This window comes from Somniosus microcephalus, chromosome 9 (assembly GCF_052327205.1).
Source record: "Somniosus microcephalus isolate GS21.2 chromosome 9, FLI_Smic_1.0, whole genome shotgun sequence".
NCBI lineage: Eukaryota > Metazoa > Chordata > Chondrichthyes > Squaliformes > Somniosidae > Somniosus > Somniosus microcephalus.
Genome location: NC_140995.1, coordinates 132,670,317 through 132,690,062, shown reverse-complemented (window position 1 = coordinate 132,690,062; position 19,746 = coordinate 132,670,317). Strand labels below are relative to the sequence as shown.

Below are 19,746 nucleotides of genomic sequence, written 5' to 3'. Positions count from 1 at the left end.
TGTGAGACAGACTCACCATGGACAATGTTGCAAGGGAGCTACAGGCTGTCTTACTGGTGGAAAGATAAGTTGTATTTCATGGGGAGATATTGAGTATTCTGACTGCTGTTCTGTATATTTGTGAAAATAATATTGTTTGTTCTTTGTATAATGATGTGTTGGCATAACTCAGTTGTTACACAAATTTCTTCCCTTCCTTCTGTAGTTCAGCTGAAAACCCTTTGGCTGGTGTTGAAACCGAGTTTATAAAGAATCTCCAGCAACAGATCTACTATCTGGAACTTGAAGCCAACTTTCTATATCCTTTCCACAGCATGATTGTCCAGTAATTATACTGATATTTGAAAGCAATCCCGTGGCACACATATTTATTTCTGGAATGGAAAGTGCCTCAGGAGCTCTAGCTCAAGTCGCTGATTTGACTCTCATTCAAACTGCTTTTAATGGGCAAATTTCTCCAGTTCTCAGGCCAGGTTTGAAATAAAGCCCATCACAGCAGTGGAGCAAATGTATTTCATGTGATGAAAGTTGAGCCAGGCCAGGCCAGTCCCACCTGCCTGGCTCACCTTTCATCTCATGAAATGAGATGTGTCGGCCGTGGCTCAGTGGGTAGCACTCTCGCCTTCTGTGTCAGAAGGTTGTGGGTTCATCGTCCCACTCCAGATACTTGAGCACAAATATCTAGGATGACACTCCAGTGCAGTACTGAGGGAGTGCTGCACTGTCGGAGATGCCATTTTTCGGGTGAGACGTAAAACCGAGGCCCCGTCTGCCCTCTCAGGTGGACGTAAAAGATCCCATGGCACTATTTTGCAGGGGAGTTATCTCCAATGTCCTGACCAATATTTATCCCTCAATCAACATCACTAAAGAAACAGATTATCTGGTTATTATCATATTGCTGTGTGTGGGAGTTTGCTGTGCGCAAATTGGCTGCCATGTTTCCTGCATTACAACAGTGACTACGCTTCAAAAGTACTTCATTGGCTGTAAAGCACTTTGGGGCATCCTGAGGTCATGAAAGGCGCTATATAAATGCAAGTCTTTCTTTTCTAATCATCCAATCAGTGTTGGTGTGCATGAATAAGGCTGGTTAGAATAAAGCAGGAGATTTTCTCAAACTCCCGGTCACCGTCAGGTCTTCAGCTTGGGATTCAGGGTGAACTAATGAAACTCAGCTGCAGAGGGTAGGAGGGTCAGACAGCGCTGGTCTCTGAATGTAAAATAACCACCTAACTTTGGCACAATTCATAGCCAGGGTGTGGCCATATTCATTGGCAAGTTGAAAGTGCTGCCTCTCTCTTTGGTAACTAGCTTCAAATAGGGTAGATGTATGTGACTGATGGGAATATTTTGAGAAGATTTCAAACTCCAATACATAGATATTTCTATCAGATGTTTGAAACAATCTATGACAGACTTTGTGTAAAAGGAACCCAATCTCACAGTAGTGCCTGAATGTTATTAGCTATATTAATACCTTAACCAAAATATACTCGTGATCAAACAAAAAAATCCACCATCCTCCAGCCGAAGGTGGAATTGGAAGCAGAGAGAATGTTACAGAAACTACAGGTAGCATTTAATGTATTTTTAAAAAAATTATTTAAATAGTTGCTGCTTAACCTAATTTCAAATGTGGTGTTACGAGGAACGTGTAGAGAGGAAGAAGGATAAAGCTGACCTCTTCACCGATAGAAACATGACATGATAGCTGCCCCCCTCCCCCATCCCTTCATAAATGGCTCAGTAAGTTTATCTACACAAGCCAGGACATCCTAGATTTAATCCAGGGTCTGTGCTGAGATGGCTGATCTTAGCTGGGGAAGTGATAGGGGTGCTATAATTGGCCCAGTAAAGAAGCACTCCTTTTTCAAAGTATTGGGGCCAGAAATCTGCAGTTCTTCTGCCATACTCTGGTGGAAGTGAGCTGAAAGGGCTGGAAATTAGGTCCAGACCTGAAAATTGCCAGATCCCACCTTTGCAAAGCCAGCTGTGTAGCAGGGGGCCGTGCCAATGGCAGCAACTCTCAACACCAGGAGTTCTCAAGTCTTCAGCTCTCAGAGGGACCAACGTATCATCAACAGCTGTGCACCGAATGGTGAAAGTGCCTCCACCTGTGGGTCCAAACTGGAATTGTGACCTCCAGCATTCACAAGCAAATAAAGAGTTGTTTCCCATAACCCACAGCACAGGCAGTATTGGAGGTGCTGATGGATGCTGGGAGACACCTCGCTGCAGATTTTTGGTATTTATTTTGTTTAACTCCCTGCTCACTTACCGAATTCTTACCCAGGAGGTAACAGGAGTTTATTTTATTGTATTTTAAAATATATTTTTAAAATGTGATGGGATAGATGCTTTAAAAATGGGGGGAAATTCATATGTAGTGCAGAGGGTGCTTTCCTAAGGCTGGGTTACATTGTCTAGGTAATGTAGAGGTACCCCTACTTTGAATCTGACTTGATTATGTTCAGATGTAAAGACTGAAGGGAGGAGGAGTCCTTAATATCTAGTTAGGAGACAGGTAACCTATTGACAATATTGAGCATCCAGTTACTGTGTAATAACCATTGCAAAAATTGAGTTTTCATCCATGTTTCAGTCTCCTTGTCAATGCACTTACACTAAAGTCATGCATTGTGGCCTCCTGTGCTACTGCAGGTGTCAGACTTGCTTTAGTGGTAGCACTCTCACCTCTGAGTCAGAAGGTCATAGCTTCAAACCACACTCCAGATAGTTGACACTTCAGTGGTGTCGGAGGTGCCATCATTTGGATGAAACTTTAAACTGAGGCCCCATCTGCCCTCTCAAGTGAAAGTAAAAGAACTCATGGCAAGTTTCTAATAAGAGCAGGGCGTTCTCCTGGTGTCTTGGCTAGCATTTACCCCTCAGATAACACCACAAAAAAACATTATCTGGTCATTATCACATCGCTGTTTGTGGAATTTTACTGTGTATAAATTGCTGTCACTTTTCCCTACATTACAATAGTGACGCATCAAAAGTACTTCATAAGCTGAAAATTCTTTGGGACATCTTGAGGTTGTGAAAGGAGCTTTTATGAATGCAGGTTGTTTCTTTATTAATAAAGGCTCTTGATGCAAATATTGGGGAAGAAGTACAGAAGTATTTAATTCACTAGCACTGTTCATATTCCTCATGGCTTTTATCCATTTGTTTGTCCTTGTTCAGGAGATGCATTCTCAAGTTGCTGGTCTACACTTAGAACTGAAAAGAAAAGCAGCCAATTTAAGCATGTTGCAGACTGAAAAAGAGAGACTCGGCAACCAGCTTAACCTCTCAGCTGGCAAGTTCTGTGGTTGGCTAGTGTAGTACACAAATTGCAGTTTGCTATGTGCTTTTTATGTATAACCTGTGATTAACATGTGGCTCTTTATTTTTGCTTAATATCAAAGTTGATTTGTTTAAAAGTCTAAGGGGGAAAAATTCAGTTGGTAGCGCCACCCGTTAGCACTTTAAGAGGGCGCTAAGTGGGGCGCAAACCAACTAACGCCCGGGCGCGGCGGTATCTGCGCCTCTTGCAAAATTGAGTGGACATTTTGCGGCGGCGCTAAACAATACCGCCCAATCTCCTGCGCACGCAGATCTTGACGTCGTTCGAGAGTGCAACGCCCTTGGGGCACCCCGGATTGGAAATTCAGTGGCGCCCCCCTCCTTTCTGCCTGGCGCGACCAACGACAGGTTGACTGGAACGCTTCCCAGTTGCTGTGGGGTGGGGGGGGCACTGTTTAAAGGGGGCCTCTTCCTGGCTTTTGTATGGTAGCCATTTTTGCACCACTTGTTCTGAGAGAGAGAGAGAGAGAGATTTGGAGAGAGACAAAGAGAGAAAGAGAGACTTCTGCATTGAGTCAACGCTGTCTGAGGTCATTTTGGCTTCTGACCATAACTTTGCAGGTACTTTGCTTTTTGACCGTCATAACTTTGATTGCCCAGATACTATGGGGGCTGCAATGGATGGGAACGTCGTCCTTCTCCATCACATCCAGAGGGCACAGAGACACAGAGAGAGAGTGGCAATCATGGCCAGACAGAGGAGGGCCAACAGGCGTCGGTACAAGAGACCTTACCCTCCCAGGGTTTTTCGCCAACAGTTCTCATACATTAACATGTCTGAGGAGCAGTGTCTGCGAAGGCTACGATTCAGCAAGGAGGTGGTCACTGAGCTCTGCCACCTGCTTCAGCCAGATCTGCAGCCTCAACTGAGGAGCAGGACGTCTCTGTCGGTGGCAGTGAAGATAACAGTGGCTCTCAACTTTTATGCCACCGACTCATTTCAATCAGCTACTGGGGACATCGCCAATATCTCCCAGTTCGTGGTGCATTGCTGCATCCGTCAGGTCACAAATGCCCTCTTTAAAAGGAGATGAGAGTACATCTCTTTTCTCATGACCCCGGACAAGCAGCAAGAACGCGCAATGGGCTTTGCGATGATAGCAGGCTTCCCCATGGTGCAGGGCGCCATTGACTGCACCCATGTGGCTTTGCGGGCGTCGCAAGAGAATGCCGAGGATTTCCGCAACCGAAAGGGCTTCCAATCCTTAAACATCCAGTTGGTCTGTGACCACAGACAGCTGATACTCGCTGTCAATGCCCACTTTCCAGGCAGCAGCCGCGATGCCTTCATCCTGCGCCAGACTTCTGTGGCAGACCTTTTCCAGGCACTGCTTCACCCAGGAGGTTGGCTTCTCGGGGACAAGGGATATCCTCTGTGCACCTGGCTGATGACCCCGCTCCATTCGCCCAGCACCCCTGCTGAGCTACGATACAACGAGAGCCATCAAGCTACCAGGAACATCGTTGAGCACATAATCAGCGTGCTCAAGCAATGGTTCCGCTGTCTGGACCATTCTGGAGGAGCCCTGCAGTACTCGCCTGAGTGAGTCTCCCACTTCATTGTTGTGTGCTGCATGCTGCATAACCTGGCAATCCTCAGGACCCAGCCAATGCCACCAGACATTGGAGCACCAGCAGAAGAGGAGGAGGAGGATGAGGAGGATGAGCATCAGCAGCACCAAGGCGGGAGGGAGGCACAAAGTGGAAGGGCCGTCCGTCAAAGGCCATTACAACAACCTGAATGAAACCATCCCGCAACCCCTAAGCCGGTCAAGGCAACAATGAGTGCAAAGACCAAACATACACATTTTGAATACAGACACTTCTTTATTTCCCAAACTGTGTCTCATTTCCGCATGACAAAGTAATAGAAAGAAACACCAGAAAAAACAGTCATTCACATAACTGGCTCTCACAACCTGGAGACAATGTCCAAAACAGTAACAAAAATTTGACCACGACCCTCGGCCTTCAATAAAACAATGAAATACATTTTGCCACACCTCCTACTTTTTGCCCTTCGAGGGTGATCTGCCCCCCTTGCGAAATTGCCCCCTTCCCACCCTGCAGCTCCTCTGTAATGGGACCCCAGTGGCTGCAGCAAGGCTGGGGGAAGGCTGCTGAGTGTCAGAAACTGAGACTGCAGATGCCCTTGAGGGACGGCCTGAACCAGCTCTGGGCCTGGAGGGCCCGGCTGCTGACTGCTCCAACTCTGCATAGGCGGCAGCAGTCTGTCCTACAGGTGGTGGCAACTGCAGTGGAGAAGTGACAGTGTTGGCAGCAGGAATGCTGTCATCTTGAGACAGGACAGCAACTCCCTGCTCGACCGACACACTGGCACTCCCACGGGGCAGCACTTCAGCATGCGGAGCAATCTGCTGGAGCACAGATTGCTGGCCTGCTGCGGTGCGGTGAGAGCCCCGGGGAAATCTGCCCGATCCAGCGAGGGTGGCAGCAGTTAGTGCTCGCGTGGCCTCAATCTGCGTCTGCATGAGACCAGCCACTGACTGCATTGCAGCACTTAGCATTTGTGTGGCAGCCGCCTGTGCTACAGCGAAGTGCTCCACACTCCTTGCCAGTGATTCAATGGATTCGGGCATCCTTGCCACTGCAGCCATGAGCTCAGTGTGCCTTTGCTCCACCTGGGCGCTTATTTCAGCGAGGACCCGCTCCTCATCTGCGTTCAGTGCAGCAGGACTCGAGGCCATACTCTCCGTCCGGGGAGAAGGCCCCCGAGCTTCCCTAACCCCCTCGCGTTGCTGCAGCCCGCTGGGTCCTGGAGCTTCACCCTCATCAAACCATTCCCCCCCGCTCCCCTCCAGGGAAGGTGTGTCCCCAATATGGGCATGGGCTGCCTCGGCAGAGGGTTGCGCTTATGGTCCGGCTTCTTCTTCCTCCTCACCTTCAGCTTCACTCCCAATGGCAGCTTGAGGGCCCATCTCCTCACCTGGTGAATCACCATCTGAAAGCAAGGAGGTACAAGAGTGGCTTTAGCGTGAGGACAGGGTGGCAGCAAGGGAGACACGAGTGCAGCGATGTACTGATTTGGATTGAAAGTGTCAAAGGCTGGTGTTCTGAGGAACAAGTGGAAGGAGAGAGGACAAAAAGGTGATGACCGTACCATTGCTGGCCAGAACGGGGTCGGCATCTCCTGTGGCGACGGGACCAAGCATCCGGCTTGCCACAATCCTGTGGACGCGCTGCTCAAGATCGCTGAGGACTTGAAGGTGAGGCCGCCCTCCACCGGTTCATTGCTGCTGTCTCCTATTATGAGCCAGCTTGGCCTGCAAGAAAAAGGACGGCATCTGAGCAGTTATGCAGGCATGATCTTGCCTAAAATGCCTCCCATGGTTGAATTCCCCTTACTGTATGCAGCCATGATCTTGCTTGAAATGCCTACCATGGTTGAATAGCCCTTACTGTATGCAGCCATGATCTTGCCTGAAATGCCTCCCATGGTTGAATAGCCCTTACTGTATGCAGCCATGATCTTGCCTGAAATGCCTCACATGGTTGAATAGCCCTTACTGTATGCAAAGTGTGGAATGTGCGTGTGTGTTTCATGAAAGGGCCATAGGTGTTGGATGAGTGCTGGGCATTGGGGCCTCAAAATGGGCGATACCGAATTTCTCCCCCCAAATTCTTGGGGCTTGAAATTCCGGGTATTCCACTCTGCCGGTGCCATTGCGGCACCCTGATCCACAGCGGAAAAACCAAGTGGCCCACAGCCACTCTGCTGGTGGACTCCAAGGGCTAGATTTTCAGTCGCTTGCGCCAGCAGTTAGCGCCTTAATAGAAGTGATTTCCGGGCGCTATGCGTGTAGCGCCCGGGCGCAGCGCAGTTTGCGCCCCGCCCCAAATTAAGTTGCCCGTTAGCGCCGGCGCAAAGTTTAGCGCCCGCCCGGATGCGCGCGCAGAAAATGACATCACATCCTCGTGCAACGCCCTTTGGCCGCCCCGATTGCAAACTTCAGTCGGACCGCCCCATTGTGCGGCGGGCGGCTGGAGCGTTTGGAAATAGGATCGCAACACAACCAGCGCGGGCCCCGGGGGGCGCTAATTAAAGGGAACGTCCTCTCCAGTATAAAGGCCAGCCTTTTTTCAGAAAACAGTCTTGTGCAACGCATTTCTGGAGACACAACAAGGAGGATAGCTAAAATAACAACAGAAAATGCTGGAAAAACTCAGCAGGTCAGGCAACATCCGTGGAGAGAAATTTGAGTTGACGTTTTGGGTTTGACCCTTCTTCAAAACTGAGTTTTTCCAGCATTTTCTGTTGTTATTTCAGATTTCCAACATCTGCAGTATTTTGCTATCGTACAAGGAGGATAGCTAACTGGTTTCAAGCAGCAAGAGTTAGGTATTTTTGGACTCAGGCCATAGCGCTGCAAGTGGCCATTTGGAAATTAGACTGTTTGCCAGGATTTGATGGGGGTTGCATGGTGTGCCAACGCGCAGCTGCAGCGCCATGTCCGTAGGGCTCGCAGACGCATTGTGAGAGGGGCAGCCCTGGCTAGAGGCAGAGGGGGCTACAGGCGTCGGCCACGTAGGCCTTACCCAGTCAGGCTATACCGCCAGCAGCGCTCCTACATAAACATGAGTGCCACGCGATGTGTTAGAAGGCTCCGATTCCGAAAGGATTGATTGCAGAGATCTGCCACCTGCTTCACAGAGATCTGCGGCCAAAGCTCAGGTGCAGGACGTCTCTGTCGGTGGAAGTGAAGGTGATGGTGGCATTGAACTTCTATGCCACCGGCTCCTTCTAGTACGCTGCTGGGGACATAGCAAACATCTCCCAGTATGGCGCGCATCGCTGCATCCGCCACGTGACCGAAGCACTGTTCAGAAGGAGAAGCCAATTCATCTCCTTCCCCATGGCCCTCGAGCGCCAGCATCAGCGCGCATTGGAATTTGCCAGACTCGGGGAATTCCCCTTGGTGCAGGGCGCCATTGACTGTACGCATGTGACTTTGCGGGCCCCTCTGGAGCATGGAGAGCAGTATCGCAACAGGAAGGGCTACCATTCTCTGAATGTGCAGCTGGTATGTGACCACAAGCAGCGCATCATGGCAGTCAATGCCAGCTTCCCAGGCAGCAGCCACGATGCCTTTATCCTGCGGCAGAGTACTGTGCATGACATGTTCCAGGCACAGCCTCTCCCAAGAGGATGGCTCATTGGGGACAAAGGATATCCTTTGTGCACCTGGCTCATGGCCCCGCTCCGCGCGCCCAGGACCGCTGCTGAAGAGGCCTACAACGAGGGCCATCAAACCACCCGCAACATCATCGAGTTAACTATTGGGGTCCTCAAGCAGCGGTTCCGCTGCCTTGATCGCTCCGGAGGAGCTCTCCAGTATTCGCCGGACCGGGTCTCCCAATTTGTGGTGGTTTGCTGCATGCTACACAACCTGGCTATCTGCAGGACTCAGGCACTGCCACCTGACGTTGGACCAGCACCTCAGGAGGAGGAGCAGGAGGAGCATGAGGAGGAGGAGGAGGAGGAGGAGCAGGAGTACGTTCCCAGGAGGGAGCGACCAGGGCCAAGGGCCGCACGACGCCACCTTATTACACGGTACTTCTAAGCCCCCTGTCAGGGAATGGCCAGGGGCCATGAGGGAAGATGAATGCAGCCGCTCTGCAAGCCCTCAGCCGGCGAAGCCAACAAACACTAAGAAGAACAACCATGGAGACTGCATGAATAAAGATAATTTTTTATTACACAAGAATGAAAAGCCCTTCCCACATGAATCCCCAAAAACAATAAACGGGCCCCACAAAAAGCCCAACAAATGACTCACTCCCACAAACTGGGGAGGAGTCACTCCACCTTTCTTCAAACCGGGCCTCAACGGCGGCCTAACGCAAAAAATAAGCCCTCCAACAACACAACCATGTGTAAAATAAAGATGGCCACCGCCACATAAAAGGAAAGCTGGCCACACCCTCTACTGAGTGGCCCACGAGGGCGAGACCTTGCCCAGCCTTTTGCCTCCCCTGCCCGGCCTGCTGCTCCTTCGCAAGCTCTGCCCAGTGGCTGCTGCGAGGCTGGGGGAAGGTGCCTGAGGCTCAGATGCCCTTCCGCCAGATGCCGCTGGGGGGCGGCCTACACGGCGTTTGGGCCTTGAGGGGCCGTCTGCTGAGTGGCACACCTGAGCCTGGCCACCATCAGTTGCAGCCGCTTGCCCTTGACGCTCCAATGGGGGAATGGCGGCGACGGATGGCGCAATGTGGGCCAGCTGGCGTCTGGGATGCGCTGGCTGGTGCTGTGGCGTGGTGGCACTCGGCCGGGCCCGCACTGCAGGATCCGCAACAATCAGCCGAGGGGCGGCTTGCTGGGATGGTCAAGCGCAGCGGCTGCCCCGGCGATGCCTGCCTGAGACAGCGCGTGTGGCAGCAGTGAGTGCACCTGTTGTCCTGGTGTGCGCGCGCATCACATCCGCCAGGGTCTTGATGGCATCAGTCAGCATGCGGCCACTCGCGGCAGTTGCTGCCCCGAACTCGCGCACACTGGTCGCCAGCGACTCGATGGCCTCAGGCATGCGCCCCACCATGCTCATGAGCTCCGTGTGGCGCCGGTCCAAATCCTCGGCCATCTTATCCAGCTTCCGCACCTCCTCCGAGGTGAAGCTGTCCGGACTGGAGTCACGACTCTCCCGCTGGGGGGGATGGGGCCGAACTAAGGGACCCTTGCCACGTTGGTGGCGGCGAGTGTGCCGATCAGCAGCACTCCCCTCTGATCCTCCCCCCCTTTGGGGGGAAGGCCACGGGCCACGCGCACGGCTCCTGGGTGGCTGGATGCCACTGGTCCCAGAAGCTGCATTGCCCTGCGACTGTTCCTCCAGGCACTCGTCCAGTGAGGAGGTGTCAAGCATTTCCTCCTCTCCTGCGGGACGTGACTGTTCCCCCGATGGTCCGGCTTGCTCCTCTTCCTCCTCCTGCTCGGAGGTGCTGTCACTGGCAGCTTCAGGGTCCTGGTCGTCACCAGCTGAAAGCAGGAATGCACAAGAGTAGCTTCAGAGTGAGGAGACGGCATCAGCGAGGGAGTTAGGACTGGTGGCATTCAGCGCATTGGTGGGACAGTGGCAAAGGAGGTAGCTCGGCTGGGCCAGTGTGATGCGAGAGGGCCAAAAGGCGAGGTCCTTACCATTGCCGGGCAGTGGAGTGTCGGATACTCCGCACGCTGTGGGGACGATCACACGGGCTCCCATGAGCACACACATGTGCTCCTCCAGCCGAGTGAGCTTCTGCAGCTTGGCGCGGCCACCCCTGGCTCGGGCCTGGCGATTAAAGGCTACTTTAGCCTGCAAGAGAAAGGACGGGCTGTAAGTGCGCAGTGTAGCCCTGATGTAGTGTGCACTGCCTCCCATGGTGGAATAGCGTGGCCAGAGTGAAGCCCTGATGTTGTGTGCACTGCCTCCCATGGTGGAATAGCTTGGCCAGAGTGAAGCCCTGATGTAGTGTGCACAGCCTCCCATGGTGGAATAGCTTGGCCAGAGTGAAGCACTGATGTAGTGTGCACAGCCTCCCATGGTGGAATAGCTTGGCCAGAGTGAAGCCCTGATGTAGTGTGCACAGCCTCCCATGGTGGAATAGCTTGGCCGAAGTGTAGAGTGCCGAATGGCCATTTGATGCTCATGACTGTCCCAATGCTGCTGGCTGAGGGCTGGCCAATAGGACTTTCAGCTCCCTTTGCCCATCATGTCAGGTGTACATGCAAGAATGAGGAGGAGACTGGAAAGGCTAGTCACCTTGACAATCCTGGTCAGGTCGTTGTATTTTTTACGACATTGTTTGTGGGTCCTGGGGGCATCGCCGTTGAACGTCACCCTCTGGGCGATCTGCTTCCAGGCTTTGGTGTAGTCGTGGTGGGTTGGATTCCTCCCACTCTCTGGGTACAAGATCTTGCACCTCACCTCCAAAGCTGTGACCATTATGTCCAGATCACCCTCTGAGAAGCGCAGGGCACGCTGATGTGCCTTCTCTGGCGTTGCCATGACTCCCTGGGGCTGAGCAGCAGTGTTGAGCCCTCTTTGCAAGGCTGCAGTGTGCAGGGCGTGGCAGCAGACCAATTCGTCCCTTCCCCCTTTAAGAGCTGGTCGGCGCCACGGGGTCTGCTGTCAGTCCAAAAATGACCACACCCGCGCTGCGCCCCGCCTGGGCGCTATCCCTCTGGACCGCCGGCTTAGCGCCTAAAGATAGTAGTGGAACGCCTCTTTTAGCGCTCCACCAACCTCTTAGGGCGAAGCCACTGAATTCCCGGCAACGGGGCGCTACTTTGGGGCGGGCGCTAACTTCGGGCGGGCGCTAAGGTTAGCGCCCCAAAACTGCCTATACTGAAAATCTAGCCCCTTGACTCTTCCTGAACCAAAGAAAAAAGTTCTTCACCTCCATAGGAGGCCACACTCCATTTAAAAAATGGTAATTGATCCCTTATAAATAAGATCTGGGGCCTTTTCGAAGTCTACAGTGGAACTCATACCAGCTCACAGCTGAGAGAGTTCTGTTGCGACTTTAAGAATGTGTTGGTCGTAATATCTGGGGTAGCCCGGAAACTCCACCAGACAGTGCCCCCTTGACGTAGGTGACATTTGCCATTGTTACCCTTTTCCCATTCCCACTGGAAATTAAGGTGTCTGGATGAGGCAGAACCTAGGAATTTTGGCCACTTATTGTATAAATCATAACACTAAAGGTGCACTTACCTTAAAATCAGACACGTACAGAGCCAAAGCTTTCAAAGTTTGATTCTATTTTTTCTCCCCATTGGAAAACCTCTGCTGTTCATGCAGTGTTTGTACATTCCATTGTGTAAACCAAAGGCGCACAGTGGGGACTTTCCATTTTATCGTGGATTCCGATAGATTACAAATGACAAACCACCGTTTGATCCCTGCCACAAATTCCGATCCCTAGTCACCAACTCTATTGGTCTCCCTGGATACTGTCTGAGGCTGAACCAGACTGTTCGCAACCACACTGTCCAATTTGACCCTGAGCTGAGCTTCCAACCCCATATCCACTCTGTCACTAAGACCGCCTACTTCCACCTTCGTAACAACGCCCATCTCCGTCCCTGCCTCAGCTCACCTGCTGCTGAAACCCTCAGCCATGCCTTTGTCTCCTGAAGACCAATTGTCCTGCTAAGCTACACAGCCGTGCAGCCATCTGCAAGGTCCCTCGTAGGCTGCTCACCGCCTTTTATATTGTAGATATCGGGCATGTGCAAAAATTTGAATGGGCCGTGCATTGGGGGAGGCAGGCTGTGCAGGAGGCAGTGTGGCTTACAGGGGACATTGCTCTAGACTCAACTATTCCAATGCTCTCCTGGCCGGCCTCCCTCTTTGCACCCTCCGTAAAATTGAACTCCTCCAAAACTGTGCTGCCCGTATTGTAACTTGCACCATGTCCAGTTCACCCATCACTCCCGTGCTCACTGACCTACATTGGCTCCCGGTCCGGCAACGCCTCAGTTGTAAAATTCTCGTCCTTGTTTTCAAATCCCTCCATGGCCTCGCTCCTCCTGTCTTTGTAACCTCTTCCAGCCCTACAACTCCCTGAGATCTCTGCGCTTCTCTAATTCTGGCCTCTTGTGGTCGATTTTATTCGCTCCACCATTGGCGGCTATGCCTTCAGCTGCCTAGGCCCTAAGCTCTGTAATTCCATCGCTAAACCTCTCCGCCTCTGTACTTCTTTCTCCTCCTTTAAGACGCTCCTTAAAACCTACCTCTTTGACCAAGCTTTTGGCCACCTGCCCTAATATTTCCTTATGTGGCTGTGTCAAATTTTGTTTGGTAACGTTCCTGTGAAGCGCCTTGGGATGTGTTACGACATTAAAGGCGCTATATAAATGCAAGTTCTCGTGCAATTATTTATATGAGAGATGAGTTGATCTTCCATGGTATTGGACACGGGGTGAATTTTAACCCCCAAAAACAGGTAGGTTGGGATTGGGTGAGATGTTAAAAGTTTTAAAATCTCAAAACCGCCTCCAAGCCACCCACTTCCGGGTTTAACGGAGGCGGGACAAGGGGTGGGCAGCCAACCTGCTCCCAGGAGGCGGATTGGCAATTTAAATACCTTTAATGAGGTTGGCAGCCTCTGATTTAACCTGCTTTGTAGGTTTAACCCTGACTGGTTGGGCTTTCCAGGCCTTGGGAAGCTCGGCAGCTGAATGGAGGGGAGGGCAGCTTTGGAGAGAAGGTAAATGCCTTTACAGCACTCCTTGTCGGCCAGAAGGAGCAGGAGTGCTTTCCCCTGGCCCTCCAAGCTTACCTTCTTCCCTTGGATCGGACCCCCACCCCCCCATACAACAATTCCTCCCCGGCACCACGCTCCCAATAGCAGCTGCAGGCTGCCTACCTGCTCATGTGGCCTGCTCTGGAGTGCTCCCTACCCAACTGGAAGCCAAGCATGTCAATCAGGCTGACTTCCGGGTAGGGATCCTGTTTGAAAGTCTGGTTTTAGCTCGCAATTTTGGTCCTAACTGCTGATTTCCATAATTTGAACTTGCCTGGAGGTGCTAAAACAGACACCTGCAAGTTTAGCAGTTAAGCACTGTTTAGAAGCAATTTTCTTGGAGCAGTATATGTGGGCTCCACGCACCCACTTCCACTGAAGGTGTGGAGTGCGCTCGCTGACACACAACAGCACATTTCAGGATGGCTCAGGGAACAAGGGAGAGGGCGCACAGGTTCTTGGTCACAGCACTGGAGGTCCTGGTGGAGATGGTTCAGAGGAGGAGGAATGTCCAGTTCCCGCAGGGGGGACGGAGTCCACCTCACCCTCCTGCAGCAGCTGGTGCTGCTCTGCCTGGCCTCATGGTCCTCCTCCCATTCCTCCTGCAAACCAAGGGGGACCCCTATCAAGATGACCAAGCACTCCCTTTCTCCTGGTGACTCCTATAAGGTGTCCACTAAGGTGGAGTAGCTCAGCACTTACTCTTTTTAGATGAAGTCCTCAAAGAATTTCCAGAATAAATGTTGATAGAGTATTGGTGAAGTCTTGACAAACTGTCCCAGAAAGTTTCTCGATGTGTTTCAAAACTCCTCTTCAAACCTCCAGCAGCAAGTGAACAGTGAAAGCTGAGGATGCCTTTAAGTGGCGCTCGGGATCCTCAGCAACAACTTGTTTATTCCTGCTCAGCGGGTTGCTGTTAGGAGAGTGCGTTAGTTCAAGCGCTAGCCACCAAAATGCCTAGCAGCCTCTTTAATGAGAGCCAGCAGACAATTTGATTGGCAATCAGCCCGTTAACGATCCTCCAGGCGGCGGTTCCTAGCACGCACTTAAACTCCTTTAACAAGGTGGCGTCTTGCGCTAAACATGGGCTAAACCGGCATTGCAGCCCAAGACTCCATCTTGGCCACCTCGGAGGCTCTTTAGCGTCTAAATTATCCAGGGGAAAATCAGTCCCTAGGAGTTCCTGTATAATACAGGCTAAGGAGTTGGGAGATGCAAAGCCAAGGTGGCACAGCGCCATCACTGCCAGGAGGATGTGATTACAGTTGAAAAGTTTACATAGGCAGTGACATTATAAATGTGGACACAGGAATTTATCATGGAAATAGTTGCCAGTGAGTGCATGCAGATATAAGATTTTTAATATATTACTAGTTGATCTCCTATGGCATTGCACAGATACAAGAGCAAGTGTAGTCTTCAGATCAAGCAGGGGGAGAAGGTGGGGGATAATTGGACCTAACCATATCTTGCACCATGACAAATTGGAGAGGCAGAGGGGAAGAAGTTGGGAGAGTGAGAGGAGGGAAGGAGGAGGAGAATGGAGGAAGAACATAAGAAATAGGAGCAAGAATAGGCCCCTTGGCCCCTCAAGCCTGCTCTGCCATTCAATAAGATCATGGCTGATCTTGGGCTCAAAGCCACTTCCCTGCCCGCTCTCCATAACCCTTCACTCGCCTATCTTGCAAAAATCTGTCTATCTCCACCTTAAATGTATTTAATGATCCAGTCTCCACGGCTCCCTGGGACAGAGAATTCCACAGATTTACAACCCACTGAGAGAAGAAATTCCTCCTCATCTCAGTTCTAAAAGGGCGACCCTTTATTCTGAAACTATGCCCCGAGTTCTAGATTTCCCCACGAGGGGAAACATCCTCTCTGCCTCTACCTTGTCGAGCCCCCTCAGTATCTTATATATTTCAATAAGATCATCTCTCATTCTTCTAAATTCCAATGAGTATAGGCCTAACCTGCTCAATCTTTCTTCATAAGTCAACCCCCTCATCTCAGGAATCAACCGAGTGAATCGTCTCTGAACTGCCTCCAATGCAAGTATACCCTTCCTTAAATAAGGAGACCAAAACTGTATGCAATACTCAAGGTGTGGTCTCACCAATGCCCTGTACAGTTGTAGTAGGACTTCCCTACTTTTATATTCCATTTCCTTTGCAATAAGCTAATGGGGAGGGAAATTGGAACATAAAGAGGGAGTGTATACACTGTATGAATGGAACCGCGTTTATGTGTTCAACCATAAATGTATTTTGATGCTTTGGCAACATAAGATGTACCTTATCATGCCAATAAAGCGATTTGTATTGTATTGTATATTGAGTGTGATGAGGAGGAATGGAAGGGGGAAGAAGAATGGGGCAGAGGGAGCAAGAGGAATGGGAACAGGAGGGGTGGGGGGGGGATGCGGGGGAGGGTTGAGTTACCGAGCACTGAATGCCAATTTCCAAAAATGTCGAGTGCGATCTGACGTTTGGCACATTAATAACCACACTTTGGTATTGTTTTCAGGGACGTTTAGGGGAACTTTTCTGGGGATTTGAGCTGCTCTAAATGCACAGCAGGTCAGTCGGCATCGGAAAGAGGAAGATTAAGCTTTTGGGTGTGACCTTTCATCCCAGGATGTTCTGATGAAAGGTCAGACCCCCAAACACTAATCTGCCTTTTTTTTTTTTACAGATGCTGAGTGATTTGCTACGTACAGTATTTTGTGTTTTTATTTTAGATAGCCAGCATTCAGTTTTCTTTTTACTTTTACTACATTTAATTGTTCAGTCTCCTCCCAATGTCTCCATTGCTTTCCAGTAGCTATCCGATAGATTTTTCCCTGATCTAGTAGCTGTGAAAGTACATCCTGCAGAATAATATTTTGTACTTCTTATCAGAGTTAAAATAATGTATGACATAAAATAATGAATCCTCAGGAGTGATTTACTGTATCCAAATTGTACCCGTGAGGGTGATTTTAACCCTACCTGCCAGGCAGAAACCGACAGGCAGTTAAAATCACCCCGGTTCCTAACCTGCCCTTGAGCCTCCCAGATCCTGCCGACCATGGTTCTATGCTTCTGAATGGGTCCTCTTTAAATATGCAAATTAGGGTCCAATGATGTATCTTCCGGCCAGGCTGAACCAGGTCAGAAGAGGCTCAGGACATGAAGAAGCCCTGATAGGTAAATTTTTCACTTTTCTTTGTGGTGCTAAGAGGAGCAGGAGTGCTTCTCCGAGCCCCACAAGGAAAGTTTAGGCCTCCTCTGCCCTAGACTAACCCCAACCCCTCAACCACCCAATTTATCACAGGCCGGCAGCAACCTGTTCCCACCAATTCCAGGCATGTTAATGAGGTCCAGGAACTAAAATAGCCTGGGTTTGATTTCTGCAGAAATGGGTGAGTTTCAACTCACCTCGCTACTCACCTGCCCAAATCGCACCTTGAAATAAAATGTGAGTTTTCCTTCTCTCATTCGAGTGACCAGAACTGCACACAGTATTCTAGCTGTGGCCTAACTAGTGTTTTATACAGTTCAAGGACAACCTCCCTGCTCTTATATTATATGCCTCAGCTAATAAAAGAGTGTGCCATATGCCTTCTTAATCACCTTATCTACCTGTCCTGCTACCTTCAGGGATCGGTGGACATGCACTCCAAGGTCCCTCCGTTCCTCTACGCTTTTCAGTATCCTACCATTTATTGTGTATCCCCTTGCCTTGTTAGCCCTCCCCAAATGCTTTACCTCACACTTCTCTGGATTGAATTCCATTTGCCACTTTTCTGCCCACCTGACCAGTCCATTGATATCTTCCTGCAGTCTACAGCTTTCTTCCTCACTATCAACCACATGGCCAATTTTTGTATCATCTGCAAACTTCTTAATCATGCCCCCTACATTGAAGTCTAAATCACTGATATATACCATAAAAAGTAAGGGACCTGGTACTGAGCCCTGCGGAACCCCACTGGAAACAGCCTTCCAGTCAAAAACATCCGTCCACCCTTTGCCCTTTACCTCTGCCACTGAGCCAATTTTGTGCGACCTTGTCAACAGCCTTGCTAAAATCCATGTAGATTACATCAAACGCACTATCCTCATCGACCCTCCTTGTTACCTCCTCAAAAAATTCAATCAAGTCAGTCTGTGCTGGCTCTTTACTAGCGCAATCCAAAACTAATCCCATTGCCCTGCACTCTCCCTATAGCCCTGTCTTCAAATTTTTAGCCAATATTCTCTTAAAGATGCAGTGGTCTCTGGCTCAACTATATCCTGTGGCAAAGCATTCTATGCCCCATTTAAGTTATGCCTGCTACAGGCTATCATTAAATAATTATAATATTGATACATAATCTGTCCAGCACTTCCACAGAGAAGAACACAACAAATTCTAAAAAACTAAGAACAGTTCCCAAAACTGTCAACCATTGTTCTTTGCTCTTAATCCTGTATCTTCCCTTATTTTGAATATTTATCGAATTTTCCTTTAAAATCTGCAATAGTGTCTGCCTCAACCACTCTCTATGGCAAAGCATTTCATGCTCCGACAACCGGCTGCATAAATTAAATTTCTCCTAACATTTCTTGTCTTAGTGGTAATTTTAAATTGAAGTCTTCCTTATCACTGACTCTCCAACCAGAGGGAATTGTCTTTTTCTATTCACTCTATATAAACCCTTAATAATATTTTAAAACCTCTATTAAATCTCTTCTTAGTGTTCTCTGCCCCAGTGGAAATAATCCTAAATTCACAGTTGGATTGCAGTTTTGAACTCATTCCGAGTTAACTGTTATTTTATTTAATACTAGCTGGAGTGCCCGGCAGTGCCAAGGGTTTGTTGAGGGCATGTTGTTGTTGGAAGAGAGAGAGAGAGAGAGACTGGGGGGAGAAGAGAGAGACTGGGGGGTGGGGGGGGGAGAGCGACTGGGGGGAAGGGGGGGAGAGAGCGACTGGGGGGAAGGGGGGAGAGAGCGACTGGGGGGAAGCGAGAGAGAGAGACTGGGGGGGAGAGAGAGAGAGAGAGAGACTGGGGGGGAGAGGGAGAGAGGGAAAGAGAGGGGAGGGGAGAGAGAGAGAGACTGGGGGGAGAAGAGAGAGATGGGGGGGAAGAGAGAGAGAGAGACTGCAGGATTTAGTTTGGATTAGCCTGGAGAGAGAGGGGGAAGGAGCGCCTCAGGCCTGGCCCGATGGACCCCTGCGAAGGAAGGAAGGAAGGAAGAAGGCGAGCTCTCCCTCCCTCTCCCTCACTCTTTCCCTCCCTCACCCTGTCTCTCTCCCTCCCCGTCTCCCCTGCTTTACTCTCTCTCCCTCCCTCCCCCTCTCCTCTCCCTCCCCCTCTCCCTCCTCTCCTTTTCCTCCCCCTCCCCCTCTCCTATCCCTCCCCTCCTCTCCCTCCCCTTGTCCTCTCCCTCCTCTGTCTCTCCCTGATTTTCTCTCTCTCCCTCCCTCCCCCTCTCTCTCTCCCTCCCTCCCCTTCTCTCTCTCACTTTCCTCCGAGCCCGGACGCGGTGAGCCGAAGCCCCCGTGTGCTTATCAGCGCCTCAGGGCTGGCCGGTGCGCGGCCTAGCGCGTGAGGCCCGGCCCGACTCTCGGGTCCCGCTCCGGGCCGCCGCCGACGTTCACAGCGCTCGCTGTCTCCCGCCCTGCCAGCCTTTACCAAGATGGCGGCAATGGCAACGCTCGGCTCAGTTCCGGCGCGCCAGCCTTTACCAAGATGGCAGCGATCGCGGGCCGCTGGTTTGGAATCGGGCCCAGCGGGACGGGCGGTGCCTACTTCGGGCGTGGCTGGCGAGGAGAGGCCGATGCTTCGAGGCCTGAGGCCTGCAGGCAGCTCATCCACCGCCGAGGGGGGGAAAGCCCGAGTCCCCTTTGCAAAAGGATTTTTTTTTCTTTTAAAAGCAACTTTTTTTTGTTGGAAATCTATATTTCAAAATAAACACACAGAAAGTGGGAACAATAGTTAGGAATCAGATGGCGGCCACTCACCTCAGCTCAGAAGGATTAGGCCCGCCCACACACGCAATGAAACGCCCCCGTGATGCACCCACCGATTGGTCAACCATCAGGTCACTCAACTGTAGGATTGGTCAACCATCACGTCACTCAACGCTATCCCCTGCAGGATGGCCCGCCACACACACAATGATCCCC

The 19,746-nt window shown here is 50.8% G+C and overlaps 1 protein-coding gene across 3 annotated transcripts in view; it reads left to right on the top strand.

Moving 5' to 3' along the window:
* The window catches only part of LOC147112699 (uncharacterized), a 139,614-nt gene that overhangs the window by 52,375 nt on the left and 67,493 nt on the right, over positions 1-19,746 (top strand). For all 3 annotated transcript variants that reach the window (XM_085997213.1, XM_085997212.1, XM_085997214.1), the window contains 3 exons: positions 206-298; positions 1,497-1,575; positions 3,196-3,310. In XM_085997213.1, the coding sequence (XP_085853339.1) occupies positions 206-298; positions 1,497-1,575; positions 3,196-3,310 (287 nt within the window). The remainder of the gene's footprint in view (positions 1-205; positions 299-1,496; positions 1,576-3,195; positions 3,311-19,746) is intronic.